This window comes from Dicentrarchus labrax, unplaced genomic scaffold (assembly GCF_905237075.1).
Source record: "Dicentrarchus labrax unplaced genomic scaffold, dlabrax2021, whole genome shotgun sequence".
In the NCBI taxonomy this organism is placed as follows: domain Eukaryota; kingdom Metazoa; phylum Chordata; class Actinopteri; family Moronidae; genus Dicentrarchus; species Dicentrarchus labrax.
This window is the reverse complement of record NW_026136834.1, coordinates 19121-37154: the sequence shown is the minus strand read 5'-3', so window position 1 is coordinate 37154 and position 18034 is coordinate 19121. Positions and strand designations below refer to the sequence as shown.

The 18034-nt window shown below is 37.5% G+C and overlaps 1 protein-coding gene across 17 annotated transcripts in view; it reads right to left on the bottom strand.

Annotated features, from left to right (window-relative positions):
• Nucleotides 1-18034, bottom strand: part of LOC127360028 (butyrophilin subfamily 2 member A2) — a 95813-nt gene that overhangs the window by 60053 nt on the left and 17726 nt on the right. For 3 of the 17 annotated variants that reach the window (XM_051394280.1, XM_051394279.1, XM_051394281.1), the window contains one exon: nt 7196-7549. In XM_051394280.1, coding sequence (XP_051250240.1) covers nt 7196-7549 — 354 coding nt within the window. Of the gene's footprint in view, nt 1-5056; nt 6180-6520; nt 6644-6738; nt 6798-6926; nt 7022-7195; nt 7550-7784; nt 7882-8451; nt 8535-12020; nt 12303-14026; nt 14643-14988; nt 15076-15185; nt 15468-15640; nt 15995-16555; nt 16629-17265; nt 17326-17509; nt 17564-17955; nt 18014-18034 lie in introns of those variants that run through there. The other 14 variants (XM_051394273.1, XM_051394277.1, XR_007883135.1 and 11 more) reach the window with 12 other exon arrangements.

The window sequence follows — 18034 nt, the reverse complement described above, 5'->3', positions numbered from 1 at the left end:
CGTCTGGCATTATCCCTCAACAGAAACAACATAGAACATTTAATTTATCACATTAAATCTTCAAGTTTTAAATGACTCTTACCTGCAGAATGAGGAATGCAAACTTTCCACTGTGATGTTGGTTCTCTCTGACATAAATAAAGTACTCTGTCAGCTGTCTGACTACAGAAAGAGTTAACTGTAAATTTGTGAAAACCCTCCGCAATAAGAACCACAAACTCCGTCTGTGTCAGAGTCCTCTGTTGATGATCTGTTACAGATATTGTTGAGAAATCAGGACAACACAGATTGAAAGTGGCTGAGATCTTGTGACGCACTTAACAAAAGATTCATTAAGATCCAAAAAAGGTGTTAAAAAACCTAAAACAATGATCACATCTATTTAACAGAAAATAGTAGCCAACAAAAGCACAGCCACCACCCTCACCCTGCACATTGCAGGTAAAGGTGTTCAATGTCAGTGCCCTCACCCACAGAGCCGGTTCTTCCACTCCCTGCTGTCAACTGAGAACTCACACAGCCATAACAGGTCTGGAATCAGTCCTGGTGATATATGGGGGTGACTGCAGTCCTCACAGACACATCAATTCAAAATAAGATAATAATTGTCTAGTCTCACTGTCAAGTTTAGTTACAGCTCTGCAATGTGAAATTATTGATCAGATATTGCATTTAAATGTTGATTAGCTGGACATATTGGGCAAGGTGGATGCAGATGTCTCAGTATTCAGTCAAACTATAGTATAAACAGAAGTTTCTATTTGACATGTGTGTATATAGATCTATCCATCTATACACAACACTCAACAATGAATCAAACATTAAAGTCAGTTCTGAACAGGTGGGTTTTGATCAGTGCTTTTAAAGTGGACGGATTGGTACAGTCTCGGATGTTTTTGGGGAGTCCCAGATGGAAGGGGGCAGCTCACCCCAGGGACCGTGCTTGGTCCTCAGTGGTGGAGACAGGAGGCTGGTCTCAGAAGAGCAGAGGCTTTGCAGGGCGGCTGTGGCTCAGAGGTAGAGTGAGTCGTTCCACTAATCGGAAGGCTGGCGGTTCAATCCCTGGCTCCTCTCACTGCATGTTGAAGTGTCCTTGAGCAAGACACTGAAACCTCATTTTGCTATGAGTGTGTATGAATGATTAGTTTCCTAACCCTAACCCTGGATGTACTGAAGTTTCTTAAAGACTTTGAAGGATGTACCATACAAGATCCTGTTCCAATAGTCTAGTTTTTCCAGGTAGAAGAAGGCAATTCTGGGGATTTGGTTGATGTGGTGTTCAAAGGAGATGTTGCTGTTGGAGGGAGACAGTGTGGTGCTGTCAATGGTGAAGCAGAAGTTGTTTCTGTTTTAAGATGAAGGATTTTGGACCGATGAAGATTATTTCAGATGTGTCACAGTTGAGTTTGAGTCAGGCAGTGTGTCAGAGTGGATTGGGTTGTGTTGGTTATGGATTAAGTGGAGATGTAGAGCTGGACATCATCAGCATAACAGTGGATGCAGAGACCATGACGACGTATGAGGTTACCAAGGGGGAGAATGTACAGGATGAACAGGAAATTCATCGGCTGCACATGATGTCGGTTCAGCTCACGTCAATCAATATTATAGCAGCGTTGCAGATACCAGTGGTTTGTTATGGGCCCTAAACTGCTGCGGGCCCCTGTGCAACTGCATCATCTGCATATACAGAAGTTACGCTGCTGGTAGACCAGGAAAAGATGGAGAATATCCTCCAGTGTCACAATGATTTCCTCCTCGTTCTCAGACCCTTCACAAGCTTTTTAGTCCACGTCGTTCAACGCTGCGTCTCTCTGTGTTTTAAAGTGTCTTCAGTGTTATTTCCTGCTCCTGATGTTTCCTCTGACTGCGACCTCTGAACTCTGTCCAGTTGCTCTCTCTGGTCCTCCTGTTGCTACTTTCCATCCACTAAAAATTGAGCTGCATTCACATTTACATTATGCTTCTGGACTTTTGGCTTTCCTTCAAGCATTAACATTGCCTCTTTCACACCATGTGTTACATCTCCTTCCAGTTTAATTAAATTCCTCAGGATCCACTTTGTGCCTGTGAACCAACAGAAACAGGAAAGTGTTGAAGTTGTTGTGTTCATGTGTTTTTGTCTAATCAATGAATGAGTGTTAAAGTGAGAAAACTACACAAGCAGAACAAAAATATGATAATTGAACTGGAATATTTTTAACACATTTTCTTGTATTTCCTATATTTTCCCCAAATTTCCTGCAGTGAAGATAATTTCAGATTCAATTAAATTCAATTTTTGTTTGCTTAGTTAATGTAGTTATGCCTGTATCTATGTCAATAAAGAGCTCTGACATTAACTTGGAATAAGTGGTGAAATGGGCTGCAATCCATTCCTCAGATGTTTGCATATGACAAACTCATACCAGTTATACTGCTGGTAAATTACAGCACAATAACACAGTTAATGTGCAGTACAACAAAAATAATAAAACAGTTATTGGATAGTGTGTTTTTGTAGATGTCCTCACAAGACCATTATAGTGTGATTTATCTTCATGTGTTTGTGTGTAATTCACCTCCAGAAGAGTGTTTGGTGAAAGAGTGACAGTGTGAGAAAAGATCAATGTGCACTGAAGTCACTGAGCTCAGGTTTCAAGATGAGTTTGTGAATCATCTGAGTAAGTAAGTCGACTCAATTCAAACCATCTAAAAAGTCCGACATAACATAACACCCACTGAGCTGAGTCTCAGACTTTCTTGAAGGCAGTGGAATCACTGATTGTAATTGTTCAGACGTTTGTTGAACCCAGTGGTGGTTTTGTTGTTTATATAAACTCCTGAACAATGTGATTTTATTGTTTATTCGTCAAACATTGCAGTTAAGACACAAATACATTACCATAGCATCCACTACTGTAGCCACATGTATGACACAATACTGCAGAAGAAGATTGATGACTTAATCTAGAAACACACTATAAATAAAAGAATCACTAAAATAATGTATTAAGAGTTTCATGTAAAAATCCTACATTGTTGTATGTGTGTGTCAGGGAGCCTCAACTGAGAATACCTGCACGGTCCGATAAACAACGTGTACTTTCACATCCACTCTGAGTCAGATAACGTGTGTTATGACTTCATATTAACTTACAGTTTAGGTTTTGTGGCTTTTAGAGTTGGAGGCTCCATGAACAATGTTGTCTTTGTGCTTTTTAAGCCTAAAACACAGTTTGTGTGTTCATATGTCTGACTACAGACACACTGAGTTAACAGCCACAGCTGTAAATACTTGAAACCACTGATATCATCACCAGTTCACAGTAATCATACAAAACTTCTTTGTCATAAACTTTATTTTCCTTTTTTCTTGATCACCTGATCACTGATTGGCTCTCGTTATCACTCCACATTAACCGGACTGAGTTCACCTGATCACTCCTGATTTAAAGGCTCTGATTGGTGCATGTGCCAGCAGTTCTGGTAAGAGGAGGTTGTCTTATTCTTTAGTTCTTATGTGTTCATGTTACTTTAACTGAGAACTTTATTTATCCTGAATTATTTAAGATGAACATGTGACAGTTCTAATTTTATGTTTGCAACCTTCATAATGCAACTTTGAGTTTTAGAGAAAATAAACTTTGTTCAGAGGGTTGAAGTTTTCTGTCTTATTCCTGCATCCTGATCCGACGCCCATGGTGATAGTCAGTTTATCATTGTCATTCTGAATCTTCTCATTTACAATCTTTACAATGAATGAAACATGAGTTACTGATATATTATGCTCCACCTGGCCTTTTACATCAAACCAGATGTGTCTAGTCAAAAAATATTTAAAATGGTTTTAAAATAATTATAATAGAAATCGATTTCATGCTGTTTTATTTGTGGGAACTTCCTCTTACCATTTTGCATCTTATAACACCATACAACGGGTGTTTGCTTTCAGCCTGTTGATCATCATTAAGTTTCATGCAGTTCCTGCCTTAGACACTCACTTCAGGTAATATAAGGAAAAACACCTCAAAAAAACAATTAACAGAAGAAAAAGGAAGCAACCTCAGGAGGATCCATAGAGGAGGGATCCTTCTCCCAGGACAGACAGACATACAGCAATAGATGTCGACTGTACAGAACAAACAAAATCACTTTAGATTCAAACTTTGATGTCAGAATCTCTGATAAATATGAAATGTAAAACCTGCCGTATCTTAGAGCCTGAATGTTGGTTTGATTCTTATTTTCAGGTGATTATACACTAATGAAAACATAGTTATTATCTTCCATCTGTGCCAGTAGATCCTCCTCAATGTTACACACTGGACCTTTCATTGATTCAACCCTCATCAGGGGTTAAACAGAGGGAGGTTTGGTCTCCAACACTTTAACTATTTGAATGCACAAGTCAGCTCATTTATACAGACTGAGGTATAAAGTAAACACTGTTGAGTGTTTAGTTGTGTGTCTGTCAGAAAGCCTGTTGCGCCTTCTTGTGGCTGTTCATAAGGAGACATATTCCTGCAGAGGAAGAGGAGAGCTGCTGATAGAGGATGAAGCAGTTAACTGCAGACATGAAGAACAGACTGACTGAGTCTCCTGGAGGATGAACACCTGGATCAAAAACATCTGGATAAAATCAGGAGTCATGAAGTAAAGTGACACACAGTCCTGTCGTGTCTCCAGTTTATTCTGCTCTGCAGTTGATGTGGATCAGGTCTCATGTTTAGAGATATTTTAGATGAGTGAATAAATGTTGTAAACGCAGAAAATAAAAGTTGCCTAATATACATGATGATTTCCTGTCATCTATTTATCATCTAAAATCTATTAAACCATCAGAGTAACACATTCACTAGTGTAACTGTGTGTCTTTGTAAGTATTAGCACAGTTCACATATGAACAGACACAAACTACATTAACATCAATCACTGCAGCCTGTCTGTGCTGGACTACAACCACTGCTGTTACACTCTTTCACAAACACTCTCACACTCTCTCTCTTAATTTAATATGATTTTAATTTTCTTTAAAAAAAATGGAATTAAAATAATAAAATGAATCAAGAAAACATAAACATTAAGAATACATTTAATAAAGAAACTATTAATTAAATACAAAACAACAATTGCAGTTGAATAGGGGACAGGGAAATACTGGTGAAAAGAACATATGTGTGTGTGTGTGTATGTGTGTGTGTTCCATATGTACAAGATATTGATTTGTCTTATTCAGTAATTATATTTTAATGTCTGTCCCTCAGTTTGTGACATTTTGTCGCTCTATGTTTGCTGCATGTCCCTCTCCCAATATAATCTTTTGTTTGTTATTGTCGATTAACTCTTTAAAGTTTGGAATTGTTGGATTAAATGTTTTAAAGTATTCAAATGTGATTTTAAGAGAAAGTGTATCTCTGTCTCAACCTCACCTGTTGCACAGTGCCAGGACTTCTTGTGTCTTCCTTTGTCTGTGACTAGACTTTGGTCACATAAACCTAAATCAGACCCTTTTTCTTATGAAATAAAAGACAAATTGACATTTTTAAATGACAAATGAATTACAGATTATCCAATGATACCCAGACCAGCCCTGTCATTGCTTTCGGCTTCAGCATTTTGAGGTTATGTTGGTTCAAGTTCATCAGAAAGTAACTAATGCACACACACACACACACACACACACACACACACACACACACGCACACACGGCACAGCAGCAGCATCTGGAGCCATTTGGGGTACAATATCTTGCCCGAAGACACTTTAAAATGCCGACTGGAGGGAATCTAACCACCAACTTTCTGATTAGTGGACGACACCCACTACGTCTGAGCTCTGACAGCCGCCTACCCGGGTAGAGCAGAAAAAGATGAAGAATATGCTCCAGTGTCACAATGATTTCCTCCACTCTTCTTTTCTACGACTTTCTAGTTCTCCATCACTACAGGAAGTCTTTATTCAACGTCGTTGAATGCTGCATCTCTCTGTATTTTCAAGTGTCTTCTGTCTCTCGTCTTCAGTGTTATTTCCTGCTCCTGATTCTTCTTCTGTCTGTGATCTAAAATAAATTCTTAACTGCATTTAGCTTCTTAGTGACTTTTGGCTTTCTTGCGATCATGGACCTTTTTTACAGCTTGCTGTTCATCTTTTTCTTCCTCTGTCAGTTCATTTTCTTTATCCTGGTTCCTTCCTAATGCCTGTGTTCAAACAGAAACAGGAAAGTGTTAAAGTTGTTGTGTTCATGTGTTTTTGTCTAATGTGTTAAAAGTGAGAAAACTACACAATCAGAACAAAAATATGATAATTGAACTGGAATATTTTTAACATCACAGTGACTTTCATAAACAGAACATTTCCAAATGAGAGAAAGCTTTTGAAAGCAACACATTTTCTTTTATTTCCTCCATTTCCCCCAAATTTCCTGCAGTGAAGATCATTTCAGACTGTTTGCTTAGTTACTGTTGTTATGCCTGTATGTATGTCAATAAAGAGCTCTGACAGTAACTTGGAATAAAAAGAAAATAAATATGTGACTTACATATTATCAGAGTGATAATGAGCAGCACAATAATACAAACAGGAATGATGATGATGAGCACATCGATGCAAAGAAGAATGATGATCCAAATCCAATCATAAGACTGAACTGTGAATGAATAATCTGAAAAGGTAGAACAGAGAACAGAATGACATTATTGAATCAAACTAGAGCTCAACAGTGACAATATGTTTAATATATTTAGAGCTCTTTATAACCTGGAACATAGATGTGTGTCTCTCTGGTCTGGTTGATGTCCTTCTGTTGGACTCTACAGGTGAAGTTGTTGCTGTGTCTCTTCTCCACAGTCACTCTGCTGCTGACAGTATAGAGGTCATCAGGACCTCTGACTGTCTCTGTAGGTCCAGCAGAGAGGAGGTTTCCCCTCACCGTCCAGCCAGACCACCTCAGGCTCTGGATACCAGCCTTTAGACTCACACTGTAGAACTACACTTCTACTGTTATTGGAGACAACCTCTATGATGGGAGTGGAGACGACACCTGATGAGAAGAGAGGAGGAATATCAAACAGTGGATTCAGATCCAACAAATAAATCACAGCACTGTTTTTTTTGTGTCTTATCATGGCTGCTTACTTCTAATATAAAGTTACATTACTGATCTTTGCAGTCAGCAGAAATGTGTAATTCATCATCTTCAGAAAGTCTGACTTACCAACAGTGAGTTGGATGGAAACTTTCTTCAACATTGGTTCAAGGAAGCAAAAGTATTTTCCTGCATCAGAGATTTTTACTCTGAAGATTTTCATGGAGACGTTTCCATTCTGCAGTTCATCCACAAACAGTCTCGTTCGGAGAAAATAAGATGGATTTTGAATTCGATGCATCAGTCGTCCATCTTGGTGAACATGGATGTACTTTGGGTCTAAACCAGGTCTGGTCCACACCACTGTCTCAGAACTGGCACTGATTGGAGGATCAAGGTAACATGGTAGAATGATATCATCACCAGCCAGGGCTACGATTGGTTGATGTGAACAAATCAACTCTGACTGCTCTGCAACGCAAACTAAAGAACAAACAAGAAACAGTAGTATAGTTATAATACATGTCATCAGACTGAATGGATTCATTTTAACTTTCTAAAAGTAAGAAAACATTTAATAAAACTGCATCAAAACTAAATCCTAAATATTGTCACACACACACACACACACACACACACACACACACACACACACACACACACACACACACACACACACACTCAATGTGTTACTGGACTGTTTCTATGTGTAAATTACCTGTTAAACACTGTGTTAGAAGAATAATGAAAACCCTGCAGGTCCTGAAGGACAGTCCATCACAGAGCTCTGTCTTTGGATACAGCATTGTAGACTCCTGAATATAAAGAAAGACACAAACCTTTAGTCTGCTTGTTTAAAATAAAATAATAAATAAATAAAAACAAATGTATTTAGTGGAAAATGAGGTTGAACAGGGTAGAAACTCTAGAGTTTATTTTAGTTTCTGTTTGGTTTGGTGTTTTTGTGATCTGTTGTTCTCACATCCTCATCTAACTTCCTCATGGACTGTAAAGTACAAACCCGCAGTCACATGCTGTTGTCATCACAAAGATATACTAGTGGAAACAATTAATACCAGATATTATGTGTGATATACATTTTCTTTTCTTAATCTTTCTGAACATCTATTTTCCTTTAAAAATAGAGTTCAAAGCTTTCAATAAAAGGTTTGTAAAATAAATGATAACAATATAAAAATACAGACTCAGTGTCTACGTAACAGTGTGAGTCCACTTTATATAGACTATAATGATATCACAATTAACAACACAGAGAATTTGTCCATAAAATAATCTGCACATTGTTATAACAGTCAAAGAATGAAATGATGACAAATCCAACATTTAACATTCAAGTTTTACTTTAAAAAGAAACTCTGACTTACAGCGTGATGGATGCAAACTCTCCACTGTGATGTTGTTCTGTTCTGACAGGAAATGAGGATGTACAATGACTTTATCCAATTTCAGGCAGTTTCAATCTGGCTTTGAGTTCCTCTATTGATTTCTCCACAGAGTTGCTGAGTTCAGTCAGTATTATTTAACCACAGGGTGTAACTGAACATTGACTGAATGACTAATAATCAGGTTGTTAGAGTAGTTTTCATATAAAGTTTAGTCCTGCTCATACTGTGTTTACAGACATTACAACTTCTTCCTGCACAGAAACAAATTTAAAAAGATTGCCTTCTTTCCCATGACTCTTGTAGCTGCTTTGATAAACTCAGAGTTCACTGAACCAGTTAACAACCAGCTTTATGAGACCACTTATCAGGATCACCAATGTGAAGACAGGTACCCCAAAGAGAGCCACACTGAGTTCCACTGGATTCGTGATACAACTTTATAAAACAGATTATTCAGCATTGTCAATGAAAGAGAGTCTGAGTTAGTGGAACTTGTTCTGTGAGACCAGGTTCAGCTGAATGGAGGAGGGGACGATGTTAAAGAGTCCTCTGTGCGGTCAGACAGCATCCAGAATGTGCTGAGTGATGAATAAACAACACAAATGAAACCAAGCTCTGCCACAAAAAAAGAAAAGAGGAAACATTTTTCTCTCCTGCTACCACACGTCACAAGTTCGAAGTAACACCAAACACAAAATTATACAATCTAATATAATCTATATAATCTAACTCGCAAGATTTGATTAAACTGTCTATGTGTACTTCTGTTTGCACACTCGCTGGCCTTGAATTGCCCCTTGAGGGACAAATAAAGTATTTTGAGTTGAATATCAGTCTGTGACACCCCTTCATATAGAATTAAAATAAAAATACTATTTCTGTTTTTACAAATCTATTTTCTTTGGCACAAAATGATGAGAAAGGTCAAAGGTGCCTGAATATGTGCATGAAGGGTTCATAAGCATGGCAGCAGCATTGATTTGATATGATGTTAGTTATGGAAACTTGAATGTTGAAGTGGCCCTCCTGTGAGAGGACAGCACCAGCAGTCTTATGGAAGTCTTACAAACAGGAATCATGAGTGATCAGTTCCTCTTCACAGAATACAGAATAATCAGAATCAGAAACCAGCTGACGGCGCTCATATGATCAGTTATAGTTCATTTATCAGTTCAGCATTAAATCCAAGATTAAATTAAAATCAGTTTGATGAATTAAGAACTGAATAAATGTAAATACAGAAAAGAATGATTCCCAAATATACATGAAAAAGTGTTACTGAATTATATATTTACATATGTACACACAATAATGAAACCAAAAATAACTCTTTTATAATAAAGTTTGCTGACTCCTGATCTGTGCACATATTTTGATCCAGTCACATCTATCAGTTTGTTTTACTGTATGAAGAACTCTTTGAAGCTGCCTTGCTGTATGAATTGTGTCTCTTGCTGTATTATGAGGGCGTCCTCTCTGTGTCCATCTTCTTCATTCTCTGAAGTATCCTCTCCAACTCCTCTGTCTCCTCCATTTTCACACCGACTCCTGACTCCTTTCTGTCTTTCTACTGATGTCACTTTTGGTTTTAGTGGTTTTCTGTCTTTTGTATCTTATTTGTTTGTTCTGTCTCTCTCTTTCTCCTGCTCATTCCAGATGTGTACAGTCCTTTATTTCTTCCTCCTGAAGTTTTCTCTGTTGGTCTGCACTCTCTCTGTCTTCCCCAGTTGCTCTCTGGTTCTCCAGTTCCTCTGTTTGTCCAGACAATCCAGATAACTCTAGACTCTCTGTCTCAGTGTTTCTTTTGTCTTTCTTCATGCAGACTGTGTGCAAACAGAAGAAGAAATCTATTCATGTGTTCATGCAGTTTTTTTCCTTAAAGAAACAGAAAACTTGTGAAAATGATGAAACTAAAGAAGCAGAACAGAAATATGATGGTTGAGTTGAAAATGTTTTTGTAGGATCATCCTGTCAGCCATGATGAACACCAGCTTTTGTTATCTGTTATCTGCTTTTCCATCTGCACATCTGTTCACAGCCTTCCTCATTTCCTGTGCCGACACCCTATGGATTTTCTTCTGCGACGTTATAGGAGCATTATTGTATTGTACTGTATCCAAGTATATTGTACCAGCATCTTCTCTGACGTAATATTTTTGATGTAATACACAAATATATATTCAAAGAAGGACAAGAAGCTGAGATACAATTGTAACAGCTCTCAGAAAGAAGTACATTAAAACCTGAGCCCCATTTACAGAATTTGTGCAAAGTACTGTTGTTTGAATTTATTCTGTAAACTGAAAATCTATAAATAAACTGTTTTTTTTTAAGTACAACTTGAGTTTTTAAGTTTCCCTTCATCCTATTGAAAATTGACAGAAAACTGTAAGTTGTTCAGTCACTTTGAGTTAATGTTAGGCTGCAGCACATTTGTTACTGAGTTCATTATTTGTCTGTTCACAGGGGCCCCATGAAGAGATATTACATACAACTTAATCGACCCATTCAAAGCTTTAAATAACTCATATAATCATATTTTACAGATGGATTTTTAAACCTTACATTAACTTTTTCAGTTAAAATAAATGTTCACTCAAGTCATTCAGTGCTCTCTGGCATCCACTGCAGACTGAAGGATGTTTCTGTTTCATATAATGATCATTATGTGTAAAATGGATTACACTGATTGATACAGAGTCTCTCTGGATGTTGAAGAAAAGCAAAATAAACTGTTGTATTAGTACATTGTGAATAAAATGTACTTAATGTGCTAATATTGCTAAATCTTAAGCTAAAGCTAAGCTAAATAAAAAGCTCAGAAACTTAAAGTTAAATGTGAACATTTGTAAAATATCCTCCAGTGTCTCAATGATTTCCTCCGCTCTTCTTTTCTGCCACCCTCTGGTCATTTTGGTCTTTACAGTTCCATCATGAGAAGCCTTTCCTTAATTGCATTTTGCTTCTTTGGGATCTTTATTCATTCTTCTGCTTCCTTATTATATCTGCGTTCAAACAGAAACAGGAAAGTGTTGAAGTTGTTGTGTTCATGTGTTTTTGTCTAATCAATGAATGAGTGTTAAAGTGAGAAAACGACACAAGCAGAACAAAAATATGATAATTGAACTGGAATATTTTTAACATCACAGTGACTTTCATAAACAGAACATTTCCAAATGAGAGAAAGCTTTTGAAAGCAACACATTTTCTTTTATTTCCTCCATTTTCCCCAAATTTCCTGCAGTGAAGATCATTTCAGACTGTTTGCTTAGTTTCTGTTGTTATGCCTGTATGTATGTCAATAAAGAGCTCTGACAGTAACTTGGAATGAAAAAGGAAGATAAATATGTGACTTACATTTTATCAGAGTGATAATGAGCAGCATATTAATGCAAACAGGAATGCCGATAATCAGAATCCTTTCAGGAGACAACTGAACTGTGAATAAATCATCTGAAAAGATAGAAGAGAGAACAGAATGACATTATTGAATCAAACTAGAGCTCAACAGTGACAATATGTTTAATATATTTAGAGCTCTTTATAACCTGGAACATAGATGTGTGTCTCTCTGGTCTGGTTGATGTCCTTCTGTTGGACTCTACAGGTGAAGTTGTTGCTGTGTCTCTTCTCCACAGTCACTCTGCTGCTGACAGTATAGAGGTCATCAGGACCTCTGACTGTCTCTGTAGGTCCAGCAGAGAGGAGGTTTCCCTCACCGTCCAGCCAGACCACCTCAGGCTCTGGATACCAGCCTTTAGACTCACACTGTAGAACTACTCTTGTACTGTTATTGGAGACGACCTCTATGATGGGAGTGGAGACGACACCTGATGAGGAGAAAGTGAAAATGGAGCAATTATACATACAGAGTAACAAATCTGCTTACTGAACCCATGAAACAGTTACATTGAATCTTACAAACAATAATTTTCCTTTTCTCTGTTTCCTGTTTTCCAAGCACAATATGACTTTTGTTGTTAATTTAATTTGAGGGAATTGTTTAAGCTGTAACACATACAAATGGCCCCACATTAGCAGCTAAAAAACCTTTAAAATGTGACAAATAACATTTTATTTTATTTAAATGTGTAATATGTTAGCAGTACTCACCAACAGTGAGGTTAATAAAGCCTTTCCTGACCCGACTTTTCAGTCTGGGAACATTGCAGGTGTAACTTCCAGCATCCAGTTTAGTTACGTTGGTCAGTTTTAGTGAAATGTTTCCTCTGATCATTTCTTCATGGAAGAGAGATGTTCTACCTCTGAAGTTCTCATCCTGATCATCTAGATAGTCCCTCTCATGTCGCCAGACGTGGACAAATTTTCCATCAAATTTCCACTCCACTGTTTGACTCCTGACATTGTATCGAGGTTGCAGGTGACATGGCAAGATGACGTTATCACCAACCATTACTGTAACTGGTTTGTCTGAGCCAATCACTTTAAACTGTCCTGCAGAAATCAAACATCTTATTTACACTTTCTGTAGTTGTTGCTACTGTTGTTGTCTCTCTCTCTCTCTCTCTCTCTCTCTCTCTCTCTCTCTCTCTCTCTCTCTCTCTCTCTCTCTCTCTCTCGTCGAGGCAGATGGCCACCCACCTAGAGTCGGGGTCTGTCCGAGGTTTCTGCCTCTTAAAAGGCAGTTTTTCCTTGCAGCCGTTGCCAAGTGCTTATTCATGGTAGGAGCTCTATTTTGAAAAGTGTCCTGAGATAACTTCTGTTATGGTATGGTGCTATACAAATAAAACTGAATTGAATTGAATCCACAACTTTACTGTTTTAATTCTCTGGTCAGTTTGAAAGACAGAAACAAGAACATTTTTCATATCTATGCAAACATCCTTAGAGGAATTGATTGCATCAAACTGAACCACTGCATCCAAAAAATATACTGCTGGTAGATGACAGCAACTTAATACATACATTAATCTTCTCATTTACAATATTTACAATGAATGAAACATGAGTCACTGATATATTATGCTCCACCTGGCTTTTTACATCAAAGCAGAAGTGTCCAGTCAAAAAATATTTAAAATTGTTTTAAAATAATTATAATAGAAATCGATTTCATGCTGTTTTATTTGTGGGAACTTCCTCTTACCATTTTGCATCTTATAACACAATACAACGGGTGTTTGCTTTCAGCCTGTTGATCCGCATTAAGTTTCATTTTGGTAGTCCTGCCTTAGACACTCACTTCAGGTAATATAAGAAAAACACCTCAAAAAACATTTTAACAGGAGAGAATGGAAGCAACCTCAGAAGGATCCATAGAGGATCATGTCTGCCTGTCCTGGGAGAAGGCAGACATGCAATAGATGTCGACTGTACAGAACAAACAAAATCACTTTCAATCAAATTCAATGTAATTCAAACTCTGATGTCAGAATCTCTGGTAAATATAAAATGTATCTGACCATAATGGTAATACAGTGTAACTCAGGGCCGTGCAATGTCTCTCTCAGATTACATTCAGTCAATAATAATGTTCATTAGTTCATTAATACAATGAGGAGATAAACAACAACAAGAAAATACTGTACTCAATATGTATGACAAGATATTGATTTGACACCTTCAGTAATACTCTCTCTCTCTCTCTCTCTGGTGGGAGGGTGTTATGAGTCAGTCTGACTGGGGGTCCGGTCCAATAGAGTTTTTAATTCCTAACTGAGTGAAAGGACCTGTAAATATTTGGCAGTCATGATAAAAGTTGTTTGGATTCTCTAAATACAAATGACCAAAATGATCAAGTTGTTATGAAGTTGTGGTCCTATTTGAAGCACTTAGTACATAAAGATTATTATTAGATGTTAAAATTATTATATTATATTATATGAAAGATGTACAGTTTTTGCTGGAATGTGCAAAAGATCACAGTATTAAGTATAAAGAATATTATATCTGATAGACTGAAAACAAAGTCCAGTCGTTCAACGCTGCGTCTCTCTGTGTTTTAAAGTGTCTTCAGTGTTATTTCCTGCTCCTGATGTTTCCTCTGACTGTGATCTCTGAACTCTGTCCAGTTGCTTGTAGTCCCATCAGCATTCTGTTTCTTCATCACTGTTGGCTTTGTTGGAATCACAAACGCTGCCTCTTTTATATCCAGCTGTTCATCCTTCTCTGCCTCTGTGACATTACTTTGTCCCAGTTCTTCTTTGTGCCTGTGAGCCAACAGAAACAGGAAAGTGTTGAAGTTGTTGTGTTCATGTGTTTTTGTCTAATCAATGAATGAGAAATGAAAGAGAGAAAACGACACAAGAAGAACAAAAATGATAATTGAACTGGAATATTTTTAACATCACAGTGACTTTCATAAACAGAACATTTCCAAATGAGAGAAATCTTTTGAAAGCAACACATTTTCTTTTATTTCCTCCATTTTCCCCAAATTTCCTGCAGTGAAGATCATTTCAGACTGTTTGCTTAGTTACTGTTGTTATGCCTGTATGTATGTCAATAAAGAGCTCTGACAGTAACTTGGAATAAAAAAGGAAATATGTGACTTACATATTAACAAATTGATAATATGGAACAGCGCAACAGCACTGATAATAGGAGTTCCGATGATCCAAATCCAAAGAGAAGACGATTGAACTGTGAATGAATCAGATGAAAAGATAGAAGAGAGAACAGAATGATGTTATTGAATCAAACTAGAGCTCAACAGTGACAATGTGTTTAATATATTTAGAGCTCTTTATAACCTGGAACATAGATGTGTGTCTCTCTGATCTGGTGGATTTTCCTCTGTTGGACTCTACAGGTGAAGATGTTGCTGTGTCTCTTCTCCACAGTCACTCTGCTGCTGACAGTATAGAGGTCATCAGGACCTCTGACTGTCTCTGTAGGTCCAGCAGAGAGGAGGTTTCCCTCACCGTCCAGCCAGAACATCTCAGGCTCTGGATACCAGCCTTTAGACTCACACTGTAGAACTACTCTTCCACTGTTATTGGAGACAACCTCTATGATGGGAGTGGAGACGACACCTGATGAGAAGGAGGAGGAATTTCAAACAGTGGATTCAGATCCAACAAATAACTTACAGCACTGTTTTCTTTGTGTCTTATCATGGCTGCTTACTTCTAATATAAAGTTACATTACTGATCTTTGCAGTCAGCAGAAATGTGTAATTCATCATCTTCAGAAAGTCTGACTTACCAACAGTGAGTTGGATGGAAGCTTCCTTCAACATTGATTCAAGGAAGCAAAAGTATTTTCCTGCATCAGAGATTTTCACTCTGAAGATTTTCATGGAGACGTTTCCATTCTGCAGTTCATCCACAAACAGTCTCGTTCGGTAAAAATAAGATGGATTTTGATTGTCATAAATCAGTCGTCCATTATGGTGAAAATGGATGTACTTTGGGTCTAAACCAGGTCTGGTCCACTCCACTTTCTCAGAACTGGCACTGATTGGAGGATCAAGGTAACATGGTAGAATGACATCATCACCAGCCAGGGCTACGATTGGTTGATGTGAACAAATCAACTCTGACTGCTCTGCAACACAAACTAAAGAACAAACAAGAAACAGTAGTATAGTTATAATACATGTCATCAGACTGAATGGATTCATTTTTACTTTCTAAAAGTAAGAAAACATTTAATAAAACTGCATCAAAAACAAAGACAATCGACCGCTGGAGCCTCAGAGTCTGTATCTGACAGCATCAGCAGTGAGAATATAAACAGCAGCTGACTCTCTGTAAAGAAATTTACATTTACTGGAGTTTTTAGGGGCAATGATGATCATCAGTCTGTCACTTTGTTTAGTTCCCATTATATCTTGTAGAAATATTCCTGGTTCCCAGAGAATGAATTCCTCTGACTTTTCCTCCAGAGTCTCTGAAAGGTCAAACTTTCAGTTTGTCCAATACTTTATGACCAAATATTTAAAAAGCATGTTAACATGCTGAACTAAGATGATGGACAAGTTCTACCTGCTACAAATCATTATCATTGTGAGCATGTTAGCATTAGCATTATGGTCAAACCCTCACAGATCAACCAGTGTGACTGTAGACTGTAATGATTGTATCAATGTGTTACTGGAGTGTTTTGTGTGGAAATTACCTTCAAAGGTCAGTATCAGACACATTAAAACACCGATGAAGGACAGTCCATCACTGGACAGCATTATAGACTTCTGAAAATAAAAATAGGATTTAGTCTGGTTGTTTAAAATTACTAAAATAAAACAAATGTCTTTAGTGGAAAATGAGGTTGAACAGGGTAGAAACTCTGCAGTTAATTTTAGTTTCTGAGGAGGTTCAGGTCCTTCAACGTGTGCACTCGGCTACTACAGATGTTCTACCAGTCTGTAGTGGCCAGTGTTATCTTCTTTGCTGTGGTTTGCTGGGAAGGAGACATTATGACTAGGGGTGCCAACAAGCTGAGCAAACTGGTGAGGAAGGCCAGCTCGGTGGTGGGGTTATATTTTCCAGTTATATTTTATATTTCTATTATAATTTGTAATATTCTTATCTGTGATAAGATTTAAGTTGTACACTGTACTCTTTATTGCACTATATTCCCCAATGCTGCTGTGTGTAACTTTAAATTTCTCCTATGGGGGTTAATAAAAGGTATGTCTTATCTCTTTGGTTTCACTGTCTCTCTTCCTTTGTTTTTCTTTGACTTTCATCTGAAACCGCAGACACGAGGTGAGTGTTATGTCCCACGTTATGGGTCAATGAATGTAATGTTGTTACAGTAAGTCAGAGTACTTCATCAATGACTTCTGAAGTACAAAAGCATAAAAATAACTATAACACTTTACATACCATAGCACTGAGCTCAGGTTTTAGGATCAGTCTGTCCTTCATGTGAATCATCCTGGAGTTCTGAAAATGAGAATAAATCAATTCACTCTTAAATACACAGTGTAGTCAGTGTAATGATTCAGACCTTTGTTGAACACAGTGGTGGTTTTACTGTTCATATAAACTCCTGAACAATGTGATTGAATGTTTTATTAGTACCAAATAAAACAGAGTTGAACATTGTAGTTAAGACAATCCTACATACCTGTTGAGTGAGTGAAGGAGCCTCAAATCAGGGAGGAAGCTGCACGGTCAAAGTCTGGAATAAAACAATGTGTACATTGATTCCTGCACTCAGATAAGAAGTTTTATGACTTCATATTTACTTTGAGGTCTTTTTATCATCACCAGTTCACAGTTATAATACAAAACATCTTTGTCATGAACTTTTATTTTCCTTTTCTTGACCTGATCACTGATTGGCTCTCGTTATCACTCCACATTAACCGGACTGAGTTCACCTGATCACTCCTGATTTAAAGGCTTTGATTGGTGCATGTGCCAGCAGTTCTGGTAAGAGGAGGTTGTCTTATTCTTTAGTTCTTATGTGTTCATGTTACTTTAACTGAGAACTTTAGTTAGTTAGTTAGTTTCTAGTCAAAAATATAATATAATGTATTATTAAGTGTTTCATGCAACAATCCTACATACCTGTTGAATGAGAGTGTCAAGGAGCCTCAACTCAGAGAGGTAGCTGCATGGTTAAAGTCTGGAATAAATACAAAGACAG